At 40.9% G+C, this 19,664-nt stretch overlaps 1 protein-coding gene across 1 annotated transcript; it reads right to left on the bottom strand.

Moving 5' to 3' along the window:
* Positions 1 to 278: 278 nt before the first annotated feature.
* Positions 279 to 16,854, bottom strand: npdc1b (neural proliferation, differentiation and control, 1b). Its single transcript, XM_044027110.1, has 9 exons — positions 16,386 to 16,854; positions 8,390 to 8,557; positions 4,851 to 4,940; positions 4,553 to 4,765; positions 3,054 to 3,120; positions 2,484 to 2,565; positions 1,915 to 1,994; positions 1,697 to 1,796; positions 279 to 963 (listed from the first exon to the last, which is right to left on the bottom strand). Exons 1-9 carry the CDS (start codon positions 16,453 to 16,455, stop codon positions 895 to 897), a joined length of 939 nt encoding a protein of 312 aa, XP_043883045.1. The 5' UTR covers positions 16,456 to 16,854; the 3' UTR covers positions 279 to 894.
* Positions 16,855 to 19,664: the final 2,810 nt, after the last annotated feature.

The raw sequence follows: 19,664 nt of genomic DNA, 5'->3' as shown, positions 1-19,664 counted from the left end.
CAAAACCAAAAATAAATTATTCGGATATTTTCAGCATGATATCGGTATCGGCCGATATATCGGCATATCGGACAAAGGCAAAAAGTCCAATATCGTGTGCGTTTCAGCACGAAAAAATTCATGCTTTCATGATAAAAATTGTACTTCAACAGTATGATAATAGTATTATTATTATTGTGATTATTATATCTGTATTATTCTATCATGAGACTTTGATATCGTCACATCCCTGTGTGTGTGTGTGTGTGTGTTGACATGATTTCCAGGCGTACACAGGAAACTTGTACGAGTTGTAAATGCATATTCACGTTCATGTTTTCATACACAGCGTCATCAATTCATGCATAGAGCAACTACACTGAGAAAACCAAGGCTACATCAACAGTGATACAGATCACGGTGCCGCGTTCAACGTGTTCATGAGGATGAAATCAATCAATAAATAACAAATAAGAATAAAAAACCAAAAGCCTGAAACAAAGACCTCCATAAATTAAGGAGTGTTTACTGATGTAATAATAATAATAATAATGGTAATAATAATAATAATGACTTATGGATTGATTGACAGGAAATCGTGAAGAAACTGTGGAATCTTTTTTGCGAACAGTGTTTTCTTTTAGTTTCAATAAAAGAACAAATCTGAGAAATAATAATAATAAAAAAAGGACGAGTGTGTGGCTGTGGAATGAGCGACGTTGGTCCAAGACTTAGTCCTTTAAGAGTCCATGAACGTCTCGCCTCGTCCTCCTCAGCGTCGCCTCACACTCTTCCCACATTCCAGCTGGTCACAGCGGTGTGTGTGTGTGTGTGTGTGTGTGTAAATGTAACAGATTGTTTTTTTTATGTTGTGTTGTTTTTTTTCAAACACACAATCGCTGTGGTCCGGGTTTGTTAGCGGAACTTGTGGAGGTAAATCGGGGTGTCGTCAAACAGCGGGTTCTTCACTTCCATTTCCCCCGTCTGTACATGGAGGGGGAGGGAGAGAGAGAGACAGAGAGAGAGACAGGGAGAGGGGGAGATTATCAGATCAGCAGGGGAGTCGAGTGACATAAAACTCACTGAAAATAAAGAAATCAAATTTGAAGTTAAAGGATTACTTCACTGATTTGTATTTACCCTAGTTTTACTAGAATAGTTTCAGTATTTTTGAAAAATGTTATATATATATATATATATATATACATATATATGTATATATGTACATATACATATATACATATATGTATATATGTACATATACATATATATGTATTTATGTACATATACATATATGTATATATGTACATATACATATATATGTATATGTACATATATATGTATATATGTACATATATAGGATTACTTCACTGATTTGTATTTACCCAAGTTTTACTAGAATAGTTTTAGTATTTTTGAAAAATGTTATATATACATATATGTATATATGTACATATATATGTATATATACATATATGTACATGTACATATATATGTATATGTACATATATACATATTTGTACATATATACATATATATGTATATGTACATATATACATATACATATATACATATATATATATATACATATATATATGTATATATATATGTACCTATATATACACACATATACACATATATATATATGTTGGATTGAAATGTAAACTATAGCCAACCCGACCAGGAAGTAACCCGGGATATCGATGAGTTTACTCACAGGTGCCAGTCCAGGACACTCGTATACTGTAAAATCTCCGTCCTCGTTCTCTTCATCAGTCGACGCCCCCGAGTCAGGAACCTTTGGCTCCTCCCTGTGTCTGTAACACACACACACACACACACACACACATACACATACACAGTGGATGAATCAGATGACATGACAGCAGAGAGGGGACACTGAGCGTGTGAGTCTGGGCTGGACCGATGACTCACTTCTCCAGGGACAGCATCTGCTGCTTCTGGTGCTGGTAGTGGTACATCTGGGCGCTGTGGGCCAGCTTCTTGTCTCCGGGCTGAAACACAACCCACCGGGGGGCGAGAAAGTCAGTGAAGATTATCCAAGTACTGAAATGTCTCTACTGCACTCCCAACATTGTTAACACTGAGCGTTCAGTTTGTGAAAGCTGAGAAGTTGTACATCAAAGCAAACGTGTAGTTATATAATCAGCGTCTTTGTCACCAGAGGAGAGAGTTGGAAAAAAACGCCCTATTCAAATATGTTTTATACTGTTTTCACTTTAAATTGTTAATACACTGTTTTAACATGCAGTACGTTAGTAAATAACTGCCAGATTTTTAAGGTAATTTGGGAAAAATGGGCAAAAGCTCTCAGTTACAGGACATTTTCTGGCCCTTTTATGGTGAAAATGAGCAAGAACGTCCATGAGTCCATTATTTAAATGATGAAATAATCAGAACCAAAGCTGGAGTCATTTGATCCGCGAGTGAAAACACAACAAACACATTCAAACCTGAGATTAAACTGTTTTTTTCCTGCTCACCAAGTTGTCAAACGCCTGAGCTCGGATCAGTCGATGTGTGGGAGAGTCCATCTTCTGAGTGAGCTGCAGACCTCTCTGCAATCTGTGAAATAAAAGCAGTGTCCTTAAGATATGTATACATATCTATATATATATTTTTTTATTTTCATATTGCTGCTACAGTTTTCATTCCTGTTTTTCTTTTGCACTACTTTTATATATATTTATTACATAAAAACACTTACTTATTTTTTATTAAGCATAGTTAGGATGAAGAGTTGGATACATGTATAGACATTGACAGTAAGATAAAAGACATTCCTCATCAAAAACTCATAAGTGACAAAATTCAATGCTATGTGTTGGTTTCTTATCTGCTGCCAAGCAACGAAATTTCGTTGCCAGTTTTCACTGCTGTGTTTTCTGTGCAATGACAATAAAAGGAAGTCTAAGTCTAAGTCTATATAAAAGTCTCTGGTATAATGTCTTTCAAAGGAATCTAAAAAGCAATCATTGAAACTTCCTCCCCACCCCAGGCTAGATAATAATAGATGATAAAATCATCTCGCTGGAGACGATGGACTCTCTTACCTGACCCAACAGGCTCCTGCCATGATCAACGCCAGCGAACCGGCCACGACGAACACGCTGCTCATGACTGAAAAGAAGTACATACAGACGGTGAGGGGGAGCGAGAACCGAGGCGGCCTGAAGGTGTCAAAGGAAGACATGATTCCCATGAACTGATCACACACACAGGCGACGGCACCGGCTCATAAGCCTCTGAAGCACAGAGAAAAGTGGGGAAATGGAGCGAGACAGAACTAATGCAGAGAAATGTGCCCGTCGTGTTCTGAACAAGCCACCGCGTAGCGAATTGGAGGTTAGTCCCGAGATTTGAGAGCATGCAGCGTGAACCTCTCACAATGGCTTCTTTTTACTGCCTCTGCTTTTCTTACGGCCACAAAAAAAGGGAGTTGTTCAGCATCTGCCGCTGGTCGGTTACTGGAAAACACAAATTCACACGCGTCCAGGGTGTTTATGACCCACATCCACATCCACCCGGCCCGTTATGAAAGCTGAACCGGACGAACCCGACATTTAACTGCAATGAACAGGAGGTCTCACTCTGTCCTGGCTGCTGCTGAATCAAACGCTATCCTCACGATACGATACATGGTCCACGATACCGATAACATGTTGTAGGACAATCCTCGATATCTCGATATCTCACTGAAGAAAACTAAACGTCAGTGGAAAGTTGAAAGAACATGTGGGCGGGGCCTCTCTTAACACGTTCCTATACAAAATAATGTATAGGAACAGGCTTGTGGGTGATTTGTGATCACTCAGTTATTTTAGAATCAGAGGAAAATCTGACACAAAATGACAAAGCTAATTGTTACACACTAATGATTCTTCTCTAAAGGTCGATCAATATTAGTTTTTCCTTTTAAGCTGATGCTGATCTTTAAGATCAGCACAAAGCGAATGAATGATGCAGAGTGATCACTCCATTTGATAAAATATGACATTTGACATCATTTTAAATGATTCAATAAACAAAATGAATGTTCTGACTCTCCAATTGGATTTGTTTTCATTAAAAAATGTTATATCTGCATAGAGATAAAAAGTCATAATTATGAAATTAAACTATTAATTATTAACTATTAAAACAGCTGTTTTCTCATTTAGTCATTTGTAGGGATGGGACTCGATATCGGTTAGTATCAGTATCGGTCCGATACTGGTCAAAATCACTGCATCGGATATTGGACAGATAAAAATTGTAAAATCTGATACAATCCAAAAATCATGTGTATATGTATATACATATATATATATATATGTATATATATACATACATACACATATATATGTATATATATATACACACACACATATATATATATATATATATATATTGTTTTAATATGAAATGACGTATACTTCACAATAAAAACCCGTTTATGATAAATAAATAGAACATTTAGCAAATAATGTAACTGTGATTAAAACATGTCATTTAACGTGGCGTGTAATACATTCCGACGATGGCGACTACGTGTCAGACGTTAGAGACTCACTGATGAAGACGTGGTCGTTGCTGGGGTGGGGCAGGATGATGGGGTCACTGAGTAGAGTGTGGTTGGTGGTGTTTGCGGTGGTCGTGGGCGTCGTCAGTCCAGCGTTCAGGACGCCGTGCCGCGCGGGCGTCTCCGCGATCAACGCGCTGTGGTCGTCGACGGCCTCGCCGAGCTGCTTGGGTTTGGCCTCAGTGACGTCCTGGGAGAGGGAAACTGAGAGGAAAAGACCTGTAAGCCTCAGCACCAGCAGGGGGAGGTAGAGAGGTAAACACAAACACATGGACAGTGTGTTCATTACCCGGCAGCCTGGTCTCTGTTCTCTGCTCACTGATGATGGCAGACAGGAAGTCGATCTCCTCGTCCAGCTCAGGATATGAGCTCATTTTACCTGAACAGACACAAAAAAAACCATAATCACTGCTTTTCAGCTCGAGAACGGAGTCATTTTCTTTTCTTTTCAATATATATTGATCTACGGCACATTGTGATATAGAACACACATAATGACTTTGAATGAAGAAGTTTAAAACCATGATCACAGGCTTGGAGGAAACAGGAAGCCACAGAAACAGCTAATTCCTCTCTGCTGTGGGATTTATTAATACGTTCAGAGACTCACAACGACGCTCATCCTCTCCATGGACATTATGAATGACATGAATGTATTCAATATTGTGTTGGTTTAAAAAGCTGCCACAGACTGTGACTCATGTCTTAAAACTGCTCTTTGACTTTATGGGAAATACTTCTACTCACATTTTTATACATTTATGAAATGTCTTTTCTCTAGTTTTCTTTCATGCTCACTCTTTGATTTTCTTTCTTAATTTCATCCGCATTGATTTTTAATGATCCTGAGCATTCTTTTAGAATAGAACATTATACTCCAGTGTTTGTTTTGCACTAAAACGCCACAAAAACAACCCAAAACATTTGAAAGAGTTAAATGAAATCTACCTAAACCAAAAAGATCTTGAAGGCCCCCTTGTGGCTGACTGCAGTATAGGTAATAAATCCTATTTTCCTCCATGTTCACATGTTATCAGACTGATGCATCTTCACGTGTTATTATCAGTTTGTTTGAATGCGGGCGGACATTATGCCACTTTCTGGGAACCTCTGTGGAGGGTCATGTCCGGGAATTTTGTTTTCATTTTTGGTTTTAAAGAAACAGAGTCGGTGTTAAGGGTCCACAGCTGCAGCAGATCGTCACACTCTGCCCGGGGGCGTGGGAGAATCTGTGTGTGTGTGTGTGTGTGTGTGTGCATGTGTGTTAGTAGTGACTGGAAGTGTAAACACGTCAGGGAAGAACTATTTGGTATGAGTGAGTGAGTGACCGTCTGGTCTGCACAACGAGGAGTTTGGGTCAGGGAACTAGTTGGGATAGGTCAACAAACTAGTTCTGGTTAAAGTCAGGATAAAAACTAGTTCTGGTTAGGGTCTGGGATAAACTATTCTGGTTAAAGTCAGGGATGAACTAGTTCTGGTTAGGGTCTGGGATAAACTAGTTCTGGTTAAAGTCAGGGATAAACTAGTCTGCTAGGTCAGGGATAAACTAGTTCTGGTTAAGTCAGGTAAACTAGTTCTGGTTAAGGTCAGGCACAAACTAGTTCTGGTTAGGGTCTGGGATAAACTAGTTCTGGTTAAAGTCAGGGATAAACTAGTTCTGGTTAGGGTCTGGGATAAACTAGTTCTGGTTAAGGTCAGGCACAAACTAGTTCTGGTTAGTCTGAGTTAGGGTCAGGATAAACTAGTTCTGGTTAGGTCAGGATAAACTAGTTCTGGTTAGATAAACTAGTTCTGGTTAAGTCAGGGATAAACTAGTTCTAAGGTCAGGCACAAACTGTTCTGGTTAGGTCAGGATAAACTAGTTCTGGTTAAAGTCAGGATAAACTAGCACAAAGTTCTTAGGTTAATCTCAGGTCTGCTAAACTAGTTCTGGTTAAGGATAAACTAGTTCTGGTTAAGGTCTGGGATAAACTAGTTCCGGTTAGGGTCTGGGATAAACTAGTTCTGGTTAAGGTCAGGGATAAACTAGTTCTGGTTAAGGTCAGGCACAAACTAGTTCTGGTTAAGGTCAGGTAAGTACAAAGTCCTAACAAGAATAGTTGTGCAAACCTGTGTATGTATACTTGTATTTGTTATAGGACCTTTTCAGACATAAACACTGACCTTGTCAGGACCAGCAGACCTCACAGAGACCAAAACCTGGTCCTAAAGAGGTTGTGGTTATAGGGTGAGGCATAACCTGGTCATGTTAGGGTTAACGCTTTGCTTCAGGATGTCCAAACTGTGTGTGTGTGTGTGGGAGGAAGACTGTGATGTTCTGTCATGCACAGCTGCTCAAAGTGTGGGTGGATGGCAATAAAAAAAGAACGAAAAGAGAAGAAAAAGAGGAGAAAGGAGAGAGAGAGAGAGAGAGAGAGAGTCTGTGTGTGTATGTGGGGGGGAGGCGTTCCTCAGACTCATGAATGAATGAAAAACACATCACTGCAGCAACAGGGAGGAGAGAACACATTGATTGTGAATAAATAAATAAATATGACATTTCCAGACTCCTGATCTGATCACAACCACTCATCCATCTTCTACCGCTTTATCCTCCACATGAGGAGGATATGTTCATAAGCTAAGCATGTAAGCAAGTAGTCTTCATTTCATTATTATTATTATTATTACTATTTAAAGTATTCACTGTGAATTTCTCACACACTGTCCACTGCGACAAATGGAAGACGGAACATCGTCATGAATGAACCCAGCGGGAGTCTCTGATGTCACGCTTTGTGAAAACAGAGGGAGCACAGATGGGACGAGACGCTGATTAGTCATTTGGCTTTCTGCAATTACACTGGAAGCAATGAGGCTACGCAGCCTGCAGTCGATAATGACGGGGGAAACACCACCAGCACCATCACTGCTGCTGCTGCTGTCCATGGAAGAGAATTAGGCTGTTTTCTGTGGAACAATAAATACTCCTTATGTTGTTATATAGGGATACGATCAACACAATATGGATATTATTTTGATTTTATGGCTGTAAAATGTCAGAAAATGTTGAGTGAGTGACTGTTTCTGTATCTTTTTTTCTAAGAAAACTTTCACTTCAACATCTGGCAGTTATTCAACCGTTTAGGAATTACAGTACTGAGACTGTAATTGTGTGAGCAAACGTGTGAACGTAACACATTCGTGCTTGTTTGTGGTGCGGTCTATGTCATTCAACGTAATGTCCAGAAATACAAACTATCCTTTTTAAAATGTATTATGGGATATTGGCAATTAGCGCCAACATCCCACGACACAACAAACATCAAAGATTTTAATGAATTGTCAGGAGTAAGTGCTGAAATTCTCCCAATGCAACTGAATACATATTCAAAATTTAAACTGTGAAATAAGAACATTTGTATTATTCTTAGACCATATACACCAAAATGTTTTGTTTTTTTTAATCTCTGAGTCTCCAACAGGATGCTGAGTCCTAGTATCAGGTGTCTTGTCTTGTTGATGTAGAGGGCTAATGGCTAATTAGCCCTTATTTCCCAGCTTAACTGACTCAGAATGAACCATCAACAGATAGCATGTTGTGTAGCTACGCTAACCCCAACTAAACATGTATACCACTGGTATTCCTCATAATTGGAGAGTTTTTTTTACAGTGCATTCTAACGCTTATCGTCCACAGTAGCAATATCTGACATGACGCTGCACATGGATTTGAACCGCCAGCCATGCCGTTACAAGCCTGACTCCCTCCCGGTTGTCCACGGGCTGCCCGTTTGTGAGCGACATTAAAGTGTTGCTATGTCAACGCAGTAAGGACCTCCCACGCACCTTTGATGAGCTGAGCAGACTGAGTGACATGTCTCCTCTTGACCACACATCTGCCGTGGGAGTTCTCCACCAGGGGGCGCAGGCAGGGGCCACAGTGCGAGCTGCCCGGCTGACAGAAGTGTCTTCCTGCTCGGGCACAGTCTAAACTCCGAGGACACACGTGAGACGCTGTGGACAAAGACACAGAAGACACCGCTCAATACAACAGCCCCCAAAATCACTTAGCTTAGCACAGACAGCTAACCTGATTCAAGACGTACAAGAACATCTGGAGAGTTAGATTCACTGGTTGACATACGTTTCTAGCGTTTGTGCTAAATATAAAACCATGTACATCACATGTCTGACAATTAATCATGAACTGAAACAATCATTTCTGTTTCATTTGACAATAAAAAAACTATGAAGAAGAAGAACAACCAATAACTGGTTAAAAACAGTCGTTTCCAGTCCACACATGAAAAGAACTACACATCTTTTAATTGGTCTCACTTCAAAAACACATTTTAATCTTCATGTGCCTTCAAGATAAAAGGCTGAAAAAGAAACGGACACACTGGAAATGTTAAACTCGACATTATGTGAAGGTCAGGAATGACGACCGCACTTTATTACAAGTTCAAGGAAAATGCCAGCTGGACAAATGTCGCTGTAACCCGAGAGCAGATGAGAGAAGGAAACCAGATCTTATTTAAACTGCTGCTGCTGCTGCTGTGATAATATTTGATTTTATGTATGGGGGGTTAGACCACTGCTGCTCATCTGATGTGATTGGTGGTTTTGCAACAGGGTCTATGGATAAACTCTCTCTACTCTGTACATGTGTGCTTGCTTCTTCTCAATGTTTGCTACTGTATTGTTGTAAAGACGTTTGGACGGCAAAGGCACATGACCAGGAGCAGTGAGGATAAAGCGCAGTGAGTGAGTGTTGTGTGGTCTACTGTAGTGTTTCTACAGTCACCTCCTCTTTTTATTTGAGTGGTCACGGGACTTGGAGTTCCCCAAGTTTTCCCTGTCGACATCCGACTAAATAATTGTAAATATCTAACGTTTATAATCTGACAAACGTTAGAAACAGCGACTATGACGACTTGTTGTTTGCTTCTTAAAAAGTGTTTTAAAATATTGACACAAATCTTATTCCATTAGGTGTACACCACATACCTGTGTACAGTGTTGGTCAAGTTACTTGGAAATAGTAATCAATAACTGATTACTTTGATTACCAGTAATGTTGATCTACGCACACGTCTGGCGTCGCACCGCTCGTACATAATTGTCACGAGACAGTCTCACAAACAAAAACAGGGTTTAGTAACGCAAGTAACAGTAATCTAATTACTTTTTTTTACAATTGTAATCCCTTAATTTACTTGTTACTTGATAAAAGTAATCGGATCAGTGCCTGTGTATCACATAGACTACACCGCTCTTAAAGCGAGCGGTCGACTGGAAGGGTGTTTACTGTGGTGTCATAAAAATATGAAACTGTAGGGGGCGCTTCATCGAGGAACAGGCACAAAAATAACCAGACTTAAAAGTCAAACCTGCACGTCCAACATGGACAATCATACAATAGTCACTGAGATTGACTGAACGAGATACTGATCTGTGCAGGAATTAAACCGCTCTTTGCTGCTACACGACTCACCGGCAGAACACTTGGATAAATAAGTTAATAGTTTGATGTATTGAGTAAATTAAAGCTCTTTTAAACACAATATATCAGTTTTTAAGGATGGGGTGTGTTAAAAGGGGTTAATTGGATTTATCCTCCATTAAACCCCAACCATACTCATGAACGAGGAAGTCAGAGCAGAGCTGTGTTTGCTTCCCCACAGGGAATATCTGTTACACTTGTTGTTGCTGCGTCCATGCACTGCAAAGAGAAGACCACCTGAGCAGCAGCATGAGGAGCAGAATACAGCAGCTGAGGATGTGAAAGTGCCCCTGGTGCCACGTGAGGGGGTATAATTAGAGACAAATATCAATATTAACCCTTTCAGCTTTTTCATCGCAAACGCTCCCATCTCTGCTAATGGAACCAAGACAATGGTTGCCATGACGACTTCCATGGCAACTGAGGAGGTGTGACATCATAGAGGCGGTGAGTCACCACACACGCATGCACAAGTCAAGGATGGAAGGGTTTGTCTCAGGCTGGTGTGTCGAGCGGGGAAAAGGCAAGAATGACAAAAGGCTGAGGGGAAAAATTCAGTGAATCTGGTCGAGAGTCACACAGTGAACACGTCTGTAACTACATGTCTATAACTACACGTCTGTAACTACACGTCTAACTACACGTCTAACTACACGCCTAAACTACACAACTACGGTAACTACACGCCTAACTACACAACTACATGCTGTAACTACACGCTGTAACTACACGTCTATAACTACACGTCTGTAACTACACGTCTATAACTACACGTGTGTAACTACACGTCTATAACTACACATGTGTAACTACACGCTAACTACATGTCTGTAACTACACGCTGTAACTACATGTCTGTAACTACAACTACAACTACTACAACTAAACTACATGTAACTACAACTACATAACTACACGCTGTAACTACACGCTATAACTACATGTAACTACACGCAACTACACGCCTAACTACATGTCTGTAACTACACGCCTGTAACTACGCTATAACTACGCGTCTAACTACACTGTAAACTACACTACCTGTAACTACTGAACTACACTAGCGTCTAACTACACTGTAACTCTATAACCACGCTGTAACTACATGTCTGTAACTACATGTCTGTAACCACCGCTATAACCACCTATAACTACACGCTGTAACTACATGTCTATAACCACCGCTATAACCACACGCCTTTAGCTACATGTCTGTAACCACATAACCACGCCTATAACCATAACCACCGCTATAACCATAACTACACGCTATAACCACACATCTGTAACTACATAAACAAACTACGCTATAACCACACGCTTTAGCTACACGCATAACCACACGCTTTAGCTACAAGTCTATAACCACATGTGTCTATAACCACATGTCTATAACCACATAACCACCGTCCTATAACCACATGTCTATAACCACACGTCTTTAGCTACACATCTGTAACTACACGTCTGTAACTACACGTCTATAACCACACGTCTATAACCACATGTCTAACCACAGTACATTGGACTCTTCTCTGTAGTTATAAGCTTCCCATGATACCACGGCTGCAAATATCGATTCATTTAATAATTGATTCATCTGTTGATTGTTTTCTTAGTGAATTGCAAACTTGTTTGATCCGTGTTCCTCAAACATGGAAGTGATGATGTTCTTGAATGTTTCCATGATTTCTTTGTTACACGGAGCAAAGAAACCAGGAAATGTTCACTTTTAAGGAGCTGAAAAATCCCAAAGCTTGTTTTAATCAGTATCAAAACAGTTGACGATTCATTGAGCGAATAATAATAGTGAAAACATCACACACACACACACACACCTGGTTACATATGCTTTGTTATCTGAGTTTTCAGGTTTTTAAATGCAAGTATCGTCTGGTTTGACAAAGAAATCATCAAAATTGAATCATTTTGACACTCGAGAACACCGTCATTTAGAGTCTGGGAAACATCATTTCCTGACATTTCATGGACCGAACAACTCGACCCATTATGAAACTAATCATCAGCTGCAGCCCTGGTACGATGATTAATGCCACGGCCGGATTTGCACATCTCACACACGCAGCAGATAAAAGCAGCAGCTAATCTATGCAAAGCTTTTACAACTGGAGGACAGAGAGCTGAACACACTGCGGCTCTGATGAAGTCGCTGCACTCGCTCAGTTCATTCGCTCAGTGTCTTCTTCTTCAAACTGAAGAAGAAGAAAAGAGCTGAAACACTGACATATTATCTCTGAGGGCGGTGACGCACAACTCTACTGCGAACGCCGACGTCCTCAAATGTCTTGTTTTGTCCGCCAACGCAAAATGCCGACACAGAAATACTACTACAGAACGCCGTGTACTACTGTAATGACTAAGTATCGATATGCATTTTGTTCACAGGCGTTCAGCAGCAGCGACACATCACACTGTCATTGTCATAAAGTCACCGTCTCCTAGCAACCGATTGTCCCGGGTAAAGTCAGAGAAAATGAAAAAGCAGCTCCTCATTCTTCTTTGACTTCATCTCAAGTGAATTACAGGAATAACCCTGATCACACTGGTTCTGCTGCCGCGGGTCAATACCATCGCAGCCTCCGTTACAGGACTCCAGAGTCTGGATGTGAAATTAGGACGTAAGACGAGACAGGAGGAAAAGAGAGGAAGGAGCAGTGTATGATATCGGCTCTTTGTCTTTTAAACTCAGGCCAAAAAGATAAGGAATGAGAAATTGAGTGTCATCTTATGACAGTATGCACACAGTGTCAGTTATAACGTCAGGTTTGACGTCGCGCTTCCTCTAAGTTGTCACTAAGGGAAAACTTGGGACTTTTTAAAGGTAATGATAAAGATCGGAAACATTTCCGTCTTTTAGGCCTCGAATGAAAAGAGCGTTTAAATTGAAATGTGGAGCCCTGCTGCATCCCTCGGTATAAAGCATCCACTAAATGAACTTCTGCAGACACCGACTGTAAAAAAACGACTCTTGTTATTTTCACTGCGGTGAGCGAGGCGCTGATTGGACAAATGCAGCAAAAGCGTCACATCCAGGGAAGCGCAGAAACTTCCCATTACAAAAGGAAGTGAGGACTCCTGTACAAATGTCCAGAACGAGAATTGTGATACACAAAATAAAAGAGATACACATTTTTTCCAGAATCGTGCACGGCAGCATCAAACTCTCATGTGTGGAGATAGAAGGTAAACGCGAGAAACTCGTTGTCATTTAGACACGAGATCACGTGCAGTTGTGAATCGAGATCGCGACGCAAATCAATCACGTCTTCGTTTCTGGGGATTTCTGAGGCTCGGACTGTGGAGGATGAAGATCAACATCCGAGCGACAGTGAGACTGCTCCCTACTCCTGATCTTCATCATGTAATAGTTCCATCCATTTATGTCCCTAAAAATAGACGCACACGCAGAAATAGAAACTGTGTCAAGACGCCTCAGCCACAGCGATCAGTGATCATCACAGTTCATCAGGCTTCATCTTTTAAACAACAGTGAATGGTGACTATTAAGCGTGTTTTTATGAGTCATCACTGTTACAGCACCCTGCCGTCCACTTCCACTACAAAGAATGAGCCCACTGTTACAGCGTATACGTGTCGTATGTTTGGTTCCATGTTCCATGTTGGTCTTATGACGAGTTTAAGTATTGATATTTGTATCAATTATCGTTATTAAATATCGTTAAATACTGTGAAAACTGTAAATTAACAGGGGAATTAAGGGAGATAGAGGATGAAAGCAGTGTTGGAGTTTTGTTTAAACTTTTAAAGAAATTGAAATCAGGTGATGAATGTGTCGATATTTCATGTCATTTTGTTTTGATACAGAATGATATATATTTCACATTTATGATGCAAAATGAATCTATAAATACCAAAAAGTTTGAGACTTCTGCTTTAATAAATGCTGTGTTTCACAGTCTTCTTGACTCTAAATGGGAACATAACTGACAAAATGGTCAACGAGTGCATAAACTATTCTGAATCTAATTCACCCCCTGCTGGCCATTCAAGAAAGTACAAGTTTCAGCCACTTCTGCATTGGCTTCAGTCTCTCGTCATATCCATCAAAGATATAAAAAGGAGGCTACATTCAGGAAACACTGGAGTTCCAGCACTACATCTAAAGTCCTGTGAACTGTGTGTGTGCGATGATAAGTGGTCGTCCGGGTCAGTGACGGAGACCTCTTCAGCTCTGACAGGAGGAACGCGTCTCTGACGACAGCCAGACAGGTCAGCGCTGATAACCACACTCTGAAAACATCCAACCATCTGCCACCTCACTGCCTCCTGTCGTACTGTACATGCAGACAGAACACCACACACATCACTGGCTGACAAAAAGCCACCAGTCGACGTGGCACCAAGTGTCGTGACTGCACTCATGCACAGACACAGCTTCAACCATGTCTCACCAGCACATTACCTTGTGAGCGATTTCAGTGCCAATATCTCGGCCCAGTCGCATGAGGATAAGGGTTTGAGTAAACGCCATCTGAACAGGTTACAGACGAGGGAACGCCAGAGAGAGTCCCATTAATATGGAGATGGGCGGAGCCTTTCGTACGGACAAAAACGGAGCGATAACACTGCAAATCGTGGGGGTCGAAAACGACAAAGACGAGTTTCTACAGGCATTTAAAACGTCCTTAGGTTCCACCACCGCGAAATCAGCTTGAGTTCCTGTCTATATTCACATCGAGCACAATAAAATAACCTCTGCAATGGTCGCCATGGACGGACAGACCTAAAACAGAGACAACAGTGGAGAAGAAAATGGGTCTTTATAGATCAACTGCAGCACAGGTTAGACTCGCACTGCAGTGTGACCATGACCTCCAGTTCATGTCGGCAGCAGGGTGGACTATAAAAAGAATTAAAATCCACATAAACTGTCAAAATTGTGCTGCAAACAAAGGCATAATTGACAGCAGAGTAAAGAAAGACAAAATGCACTTTAACACCATCAGGGACAGGGACATGTCCATCACAATGTCCTGTCAATCATACGGGCTTTTTTGTGATATTATTGTTCCTGTGAGTTATTTCAACATTACAACCCAACTGTGCCTCCTTTAGAGAAGGAAATGCTCTCCTTGTCTCACCCTGCCACTGCACCAATGTGCCGACAGCCACAGGTTCGACTCTTTAAGGATGTCAAAATTTGATTATGTTCTGATTCCTTGGGACACAATTTGATAAATAATCGAATTCCGAGTGGAAATAATAATTATTTTGATTCAAACTCGTCTCTATTCTGTAACGTAAAAACAAATCCAAGAAAGAATGATTTAATCCTCTAACACCGAGCGTATCGCAGATTCACACAAATGCACGCTGCATTACTGCAGTTACAGCAGAGAAGTTGCACGTCGAAGCCAAAATGTGGGTATTACGGTAATGTCACTCGTGCTGTTTCAGGAAATCAGCGCCTTCGTCACCAGAGAGGGGAAAAAGTGGGAGAAACGCCCGTTTTTGGACATGGAGACAAAAACTCAAACAAATGTTATTTTAAATATGTTTATATAATATTCAAATTTCAAATTTAACGTGCAAAATCTGGTGTTTGTGCACAACTACAGTGGTTTTTGTTTAATAAATAAATTTAACATTGGCCCTTTTATGGTTAAAATAAGCAAACGGAGACTTGAGGTGTTAAAGGGTTAAACTAACCTGGATAGAACTTCAAAATGATATATCGCTGTCGACAATAATCGATACCAGGGCAAGTATCGATATTTAAATGAACAAATGAATGCGCTCTACAGTAAACAGTCGCTGCCAAAGCTACGTTAAGAGAAGCCACACACGTTCAGCGTTTGTTGTGGATAAACGGACGTCGTGTTTCCTTCAGTTCGACAGATATCGCCATGTATCGTTTTGACGTATCGTTGTATCTTCTTGTACACATAAATATTACTGTATTTATAATGTACTGTTAGTTTCCTGAGAGACAGGACACGTGTTTATACCTGATTTATATCCCATAACCATAAAATATGAGCAGGTTATTGATTAAGTCCAGATCTACAACACACCAAAACCAAAGCCCCTGAGAAGTGATTAATCAATAATCAATCAGCTGCTGATGATGATTAATTGACCACTAGATTAACTAACAGTCATTTCAGTTCTCGTCTGCATCCATTCACAAATCACACAACCACAGGAGTTCAAAAGAAAATGAGCATTTCACACTCACACACGACAGCAACATCATCATCATCATCATCATAATCTGGTGATGATGCACAGTAGTCGTGGAATGGAGGCCCTCTGCAGATTCACAACAAAGCAGCAGTAGCAGCAGCTTCTCACCTGTCAAGCAGGTGCTCAGCGCCCACAGGGCCGCGAACACGGCGGCCTGGCCGAGCAGCGGGGCCCACATCCTGGGCACGGCTCCGACGACTGTCAGGGCACACGGAGACCGAGCGAAGGTGGGTGAGGAGGCTGAGGCGGCGGCGGTGGTGGAGGGGAGTCGCTGCTGATCATCCCCCCATCCCTTGGTAGTCGGGGAGGAGAAGACGCAGAGGAACGACAGACGCGGAGGCAGTGAAGAAAGGAGACAAACAGACAGACAGACACACACAGAGAGAGAGAGAGACAGGACTGGATGATCCTCCGAGCTTCTCCGTTGTTTGCTGCTCTGCTCTGCAGACCTGCTGCTCACAGGCACTGAAGCTTTCTCCTGCTGCTGCTGTTTCTCCTGCTGACACGTAACGGACGAGAGTCAGTCTGTGACGTCAGCACGCTGCGCGTCCTCCACGTTGCTTTCAGGTGCGATCACTGGCCAGATGACCAATCTTTTTTATTTTAATAAATTCCATTTTGTTAGTGTGAGTATTAGGGCCACATGTAAAAAACTAAATAAATAAAACAGCATCAATTCTGAGATTAAAGTCAGAATTATGAGAAAAAAATCTTTAGACTCAGAATTGAGGCAGAATTAACCTTTATCTCAGAATTCTCTGATTTAAATCTCATAATTCTGACTCAATCTCAGAATTCTGTTTTTTTTTTTACCTTTATCATAATTATCTGATTTTAATCTCAGAATTCTCTGATTTTGATCTCAGAATTCTGATTTTTTTTTCTCACAATTCTGATTTTTTTCTCACAATTCTGATCAGAATTCTGAAATTGAGTCAGAATTAACCTTAATCTCAGAATTCTCTGATTGTAATCACATAATTGTGACTTCAATATTATGTACAATCGAGTCCAAGATAAATTTCTCCATGGGTACAATAATCGTATCGTATTCTGTCTTATTTTAAATACTTGTTAATGTCAATTTGCACATTTTAAAAACAATCACAGTATCATCTTAGAAGATATACTGAATCTTGCCCACCTCTAATAAACATAACTTTCATAGTCACCTCTCAAAGCTGCACCTCTCAACAACAGTTTTTCCCAGAGAAACTAGGCAATCCCAACCCTAATCTCGCCACTAAACCATTAAAGGGACGCTGCATGAAATATAATTTAAGTCACAAAATGACCCCGATGTGTTATTGGAGAAACATGTTTCCTTAATCATCCAAAGATTCTGTGTTGATCTACACCATTCTGCAGTCAGCTACAAGATGCATTCAAGGACTCTCTTACCCACAATTCTTTGCATAACATTTTTAAACTTTATTGAAAACCATTCAAATATACAAATGGAGTGTACAAGTGCTAATGACAGTGAGTATATGAAAATAAACTGAAAAAGAAATCTATAAAAATATAACATCAATGTCATGCTTTCCATGTACAAAGTACTTGTTATCATTTGAACATGTAATCCCAATATCTTTACATCCAAGCCCAGGAATTAATTGAATCTATGCAACTGTAAAATAGATGTGTTGAGGAATCTGGTTCTTTGTTAAAAATGACACTAAGATTTTAGAAAACTATAACGTTGTCAAGTTTTGTTTCGGGTGAAAGCTTCTCACTGGTGCAATGACACACACTTGCTGTTACTCCTTGACTTTGAGAAACTCCACAACACTTTGACGCGAGTTGCCTGGCAGCGGGAAGGTTGCCAGTTTGCATCCCTTTTTGCATCCTTTCTGTGTGGCGTTTGCATTTTCTCCCTGTGTGCGTGGGCCAGCACTGCAGCACTGCATCTACTATTCTAACTGCATGGAAGTTGGGAGATGGGAATACTTTTGTATAAGCCAATAATAAGTCAATACTTATTTAGCAAGGTCTGCTCAAAACACACTGAAAAAACACAGCGCATTAGGAATTGACAAGGTAGTATATTTGATCTTATCTGTGTATACGGACTAAACGTTAGTAGAAACAAAGTCATATCCTCTCTGCTTACACCAAGGCAAATCATCCTAGTTGATATACAATTGTTCATAGAACTTTAAATGCCTTCATGGATCCCCATCGTCACCTGTCATCTGTGAGAGAGTGGTACCGCGGTGTGGAGTGTTTGCCGTGTGCTTTCCTTTGGATGTAGTTATGCAAAAGAATTAATCGCGGTTAAGACAACTGGGCGACACCTCCACTGCCCGACAAACGCACCGCTCTCGTCTCTATGAGCCTAACTTTACTTTGTGTACGACAGGGGCGAGGGCGGGCAGCAGCGCTTATCTGTGACAAAACACCAATAACACCTAATTGTGTTTTAGGTTGCCTGAGACAATTTTACTATCTAATCACAATACTGATTTCAGCATATAAATCAGTCTGAACGAGTCTTGAATTAAAATTCTGAATCCTACATGACCGAGACTGAGACAAGAGTGGTCTTCAGACCAAGACCGATATCAAGTACTACAACACAAGGGACCACATTTCTTGCTCCAAAATGTTTAACCTTGATGACAGAAAAAAACGTGTGTCAGGTCAATACATTCTCATGCTGAAAAGAATCTGAAGATGGCGTTGCGCTGTTTGTTTAGTTGATTCTTACAAGAGCTGGCAATACACTTGGGAAGATCCGGGTCCCCTATTTCCATAGAAACAAGGATTTTAGCTGCAGATCCCCACTTCTTCAAGAGGTGCTGGAAGGTGACCTTAGCAAGGTTCTCAACCTTCCGTAGGGTAATGTTTACACTGGCGTCATCAAGTTGAGCCCAAGTTTCATCGACCAGCTGTTGAAAGGTGGAATCCAAGTCGGTAAAAAAGACCTTGTCCCCTTTAACTGCTGAACAAACTCTTTTGATGAGTATTGTGATGAGAAGCCTGAGACAAGTCCTGCTAATCTTTGTTTGTGCTTCATCATCCTCCAAAAGTTCCGCAGTGGTGGTCAAAGGCGCTGCTTCTGGCTCCTCCACGATGTCTGGGAGTTTTACTCGAGTCACCGTCTCACTCTCCATTAAAGCGGCTATCACTCTCTCACTGTAGCAGTTCACCTGGTTCTCCAGCCACCAGCTCACCAGAGACAGGAAACAGGTCACTCTGTGTTGTATGTCCGCATACATGCTAGCATACGGCTGCAGTTCAAACACTGGCCGACTAGACGCCTCCACCCTGACTGTTTCTGTAGCGTTCCTACCCGTGATGTGGCTGTACAGAAGATCACTGAGTTTCCCCGTCAATTCAAGGACGTCATCGGGTGTAATATTTTCAAGTCTGCGATAGATGCTA

Source organism: Solea senegalensis, linkage group LG5 (genome assembly GCF_019176455.1).
Source record: "Solea senegalensis isolate Sse05_10M linkage group LG5, IFAPA_SoseM_1, whole genome shotgun sequence".
In the NCBI taxonomy this organism is placed as follows: domain Eukaryota; kingdom Metazoa; phylum Chordata; class Actinopteri; order Pleuronectiformes; family Soleidae; genus Solea; species Solea senegalensis.
This window is presented reverse-complemented; position numbering and strand designations above follow the sequence as displayed.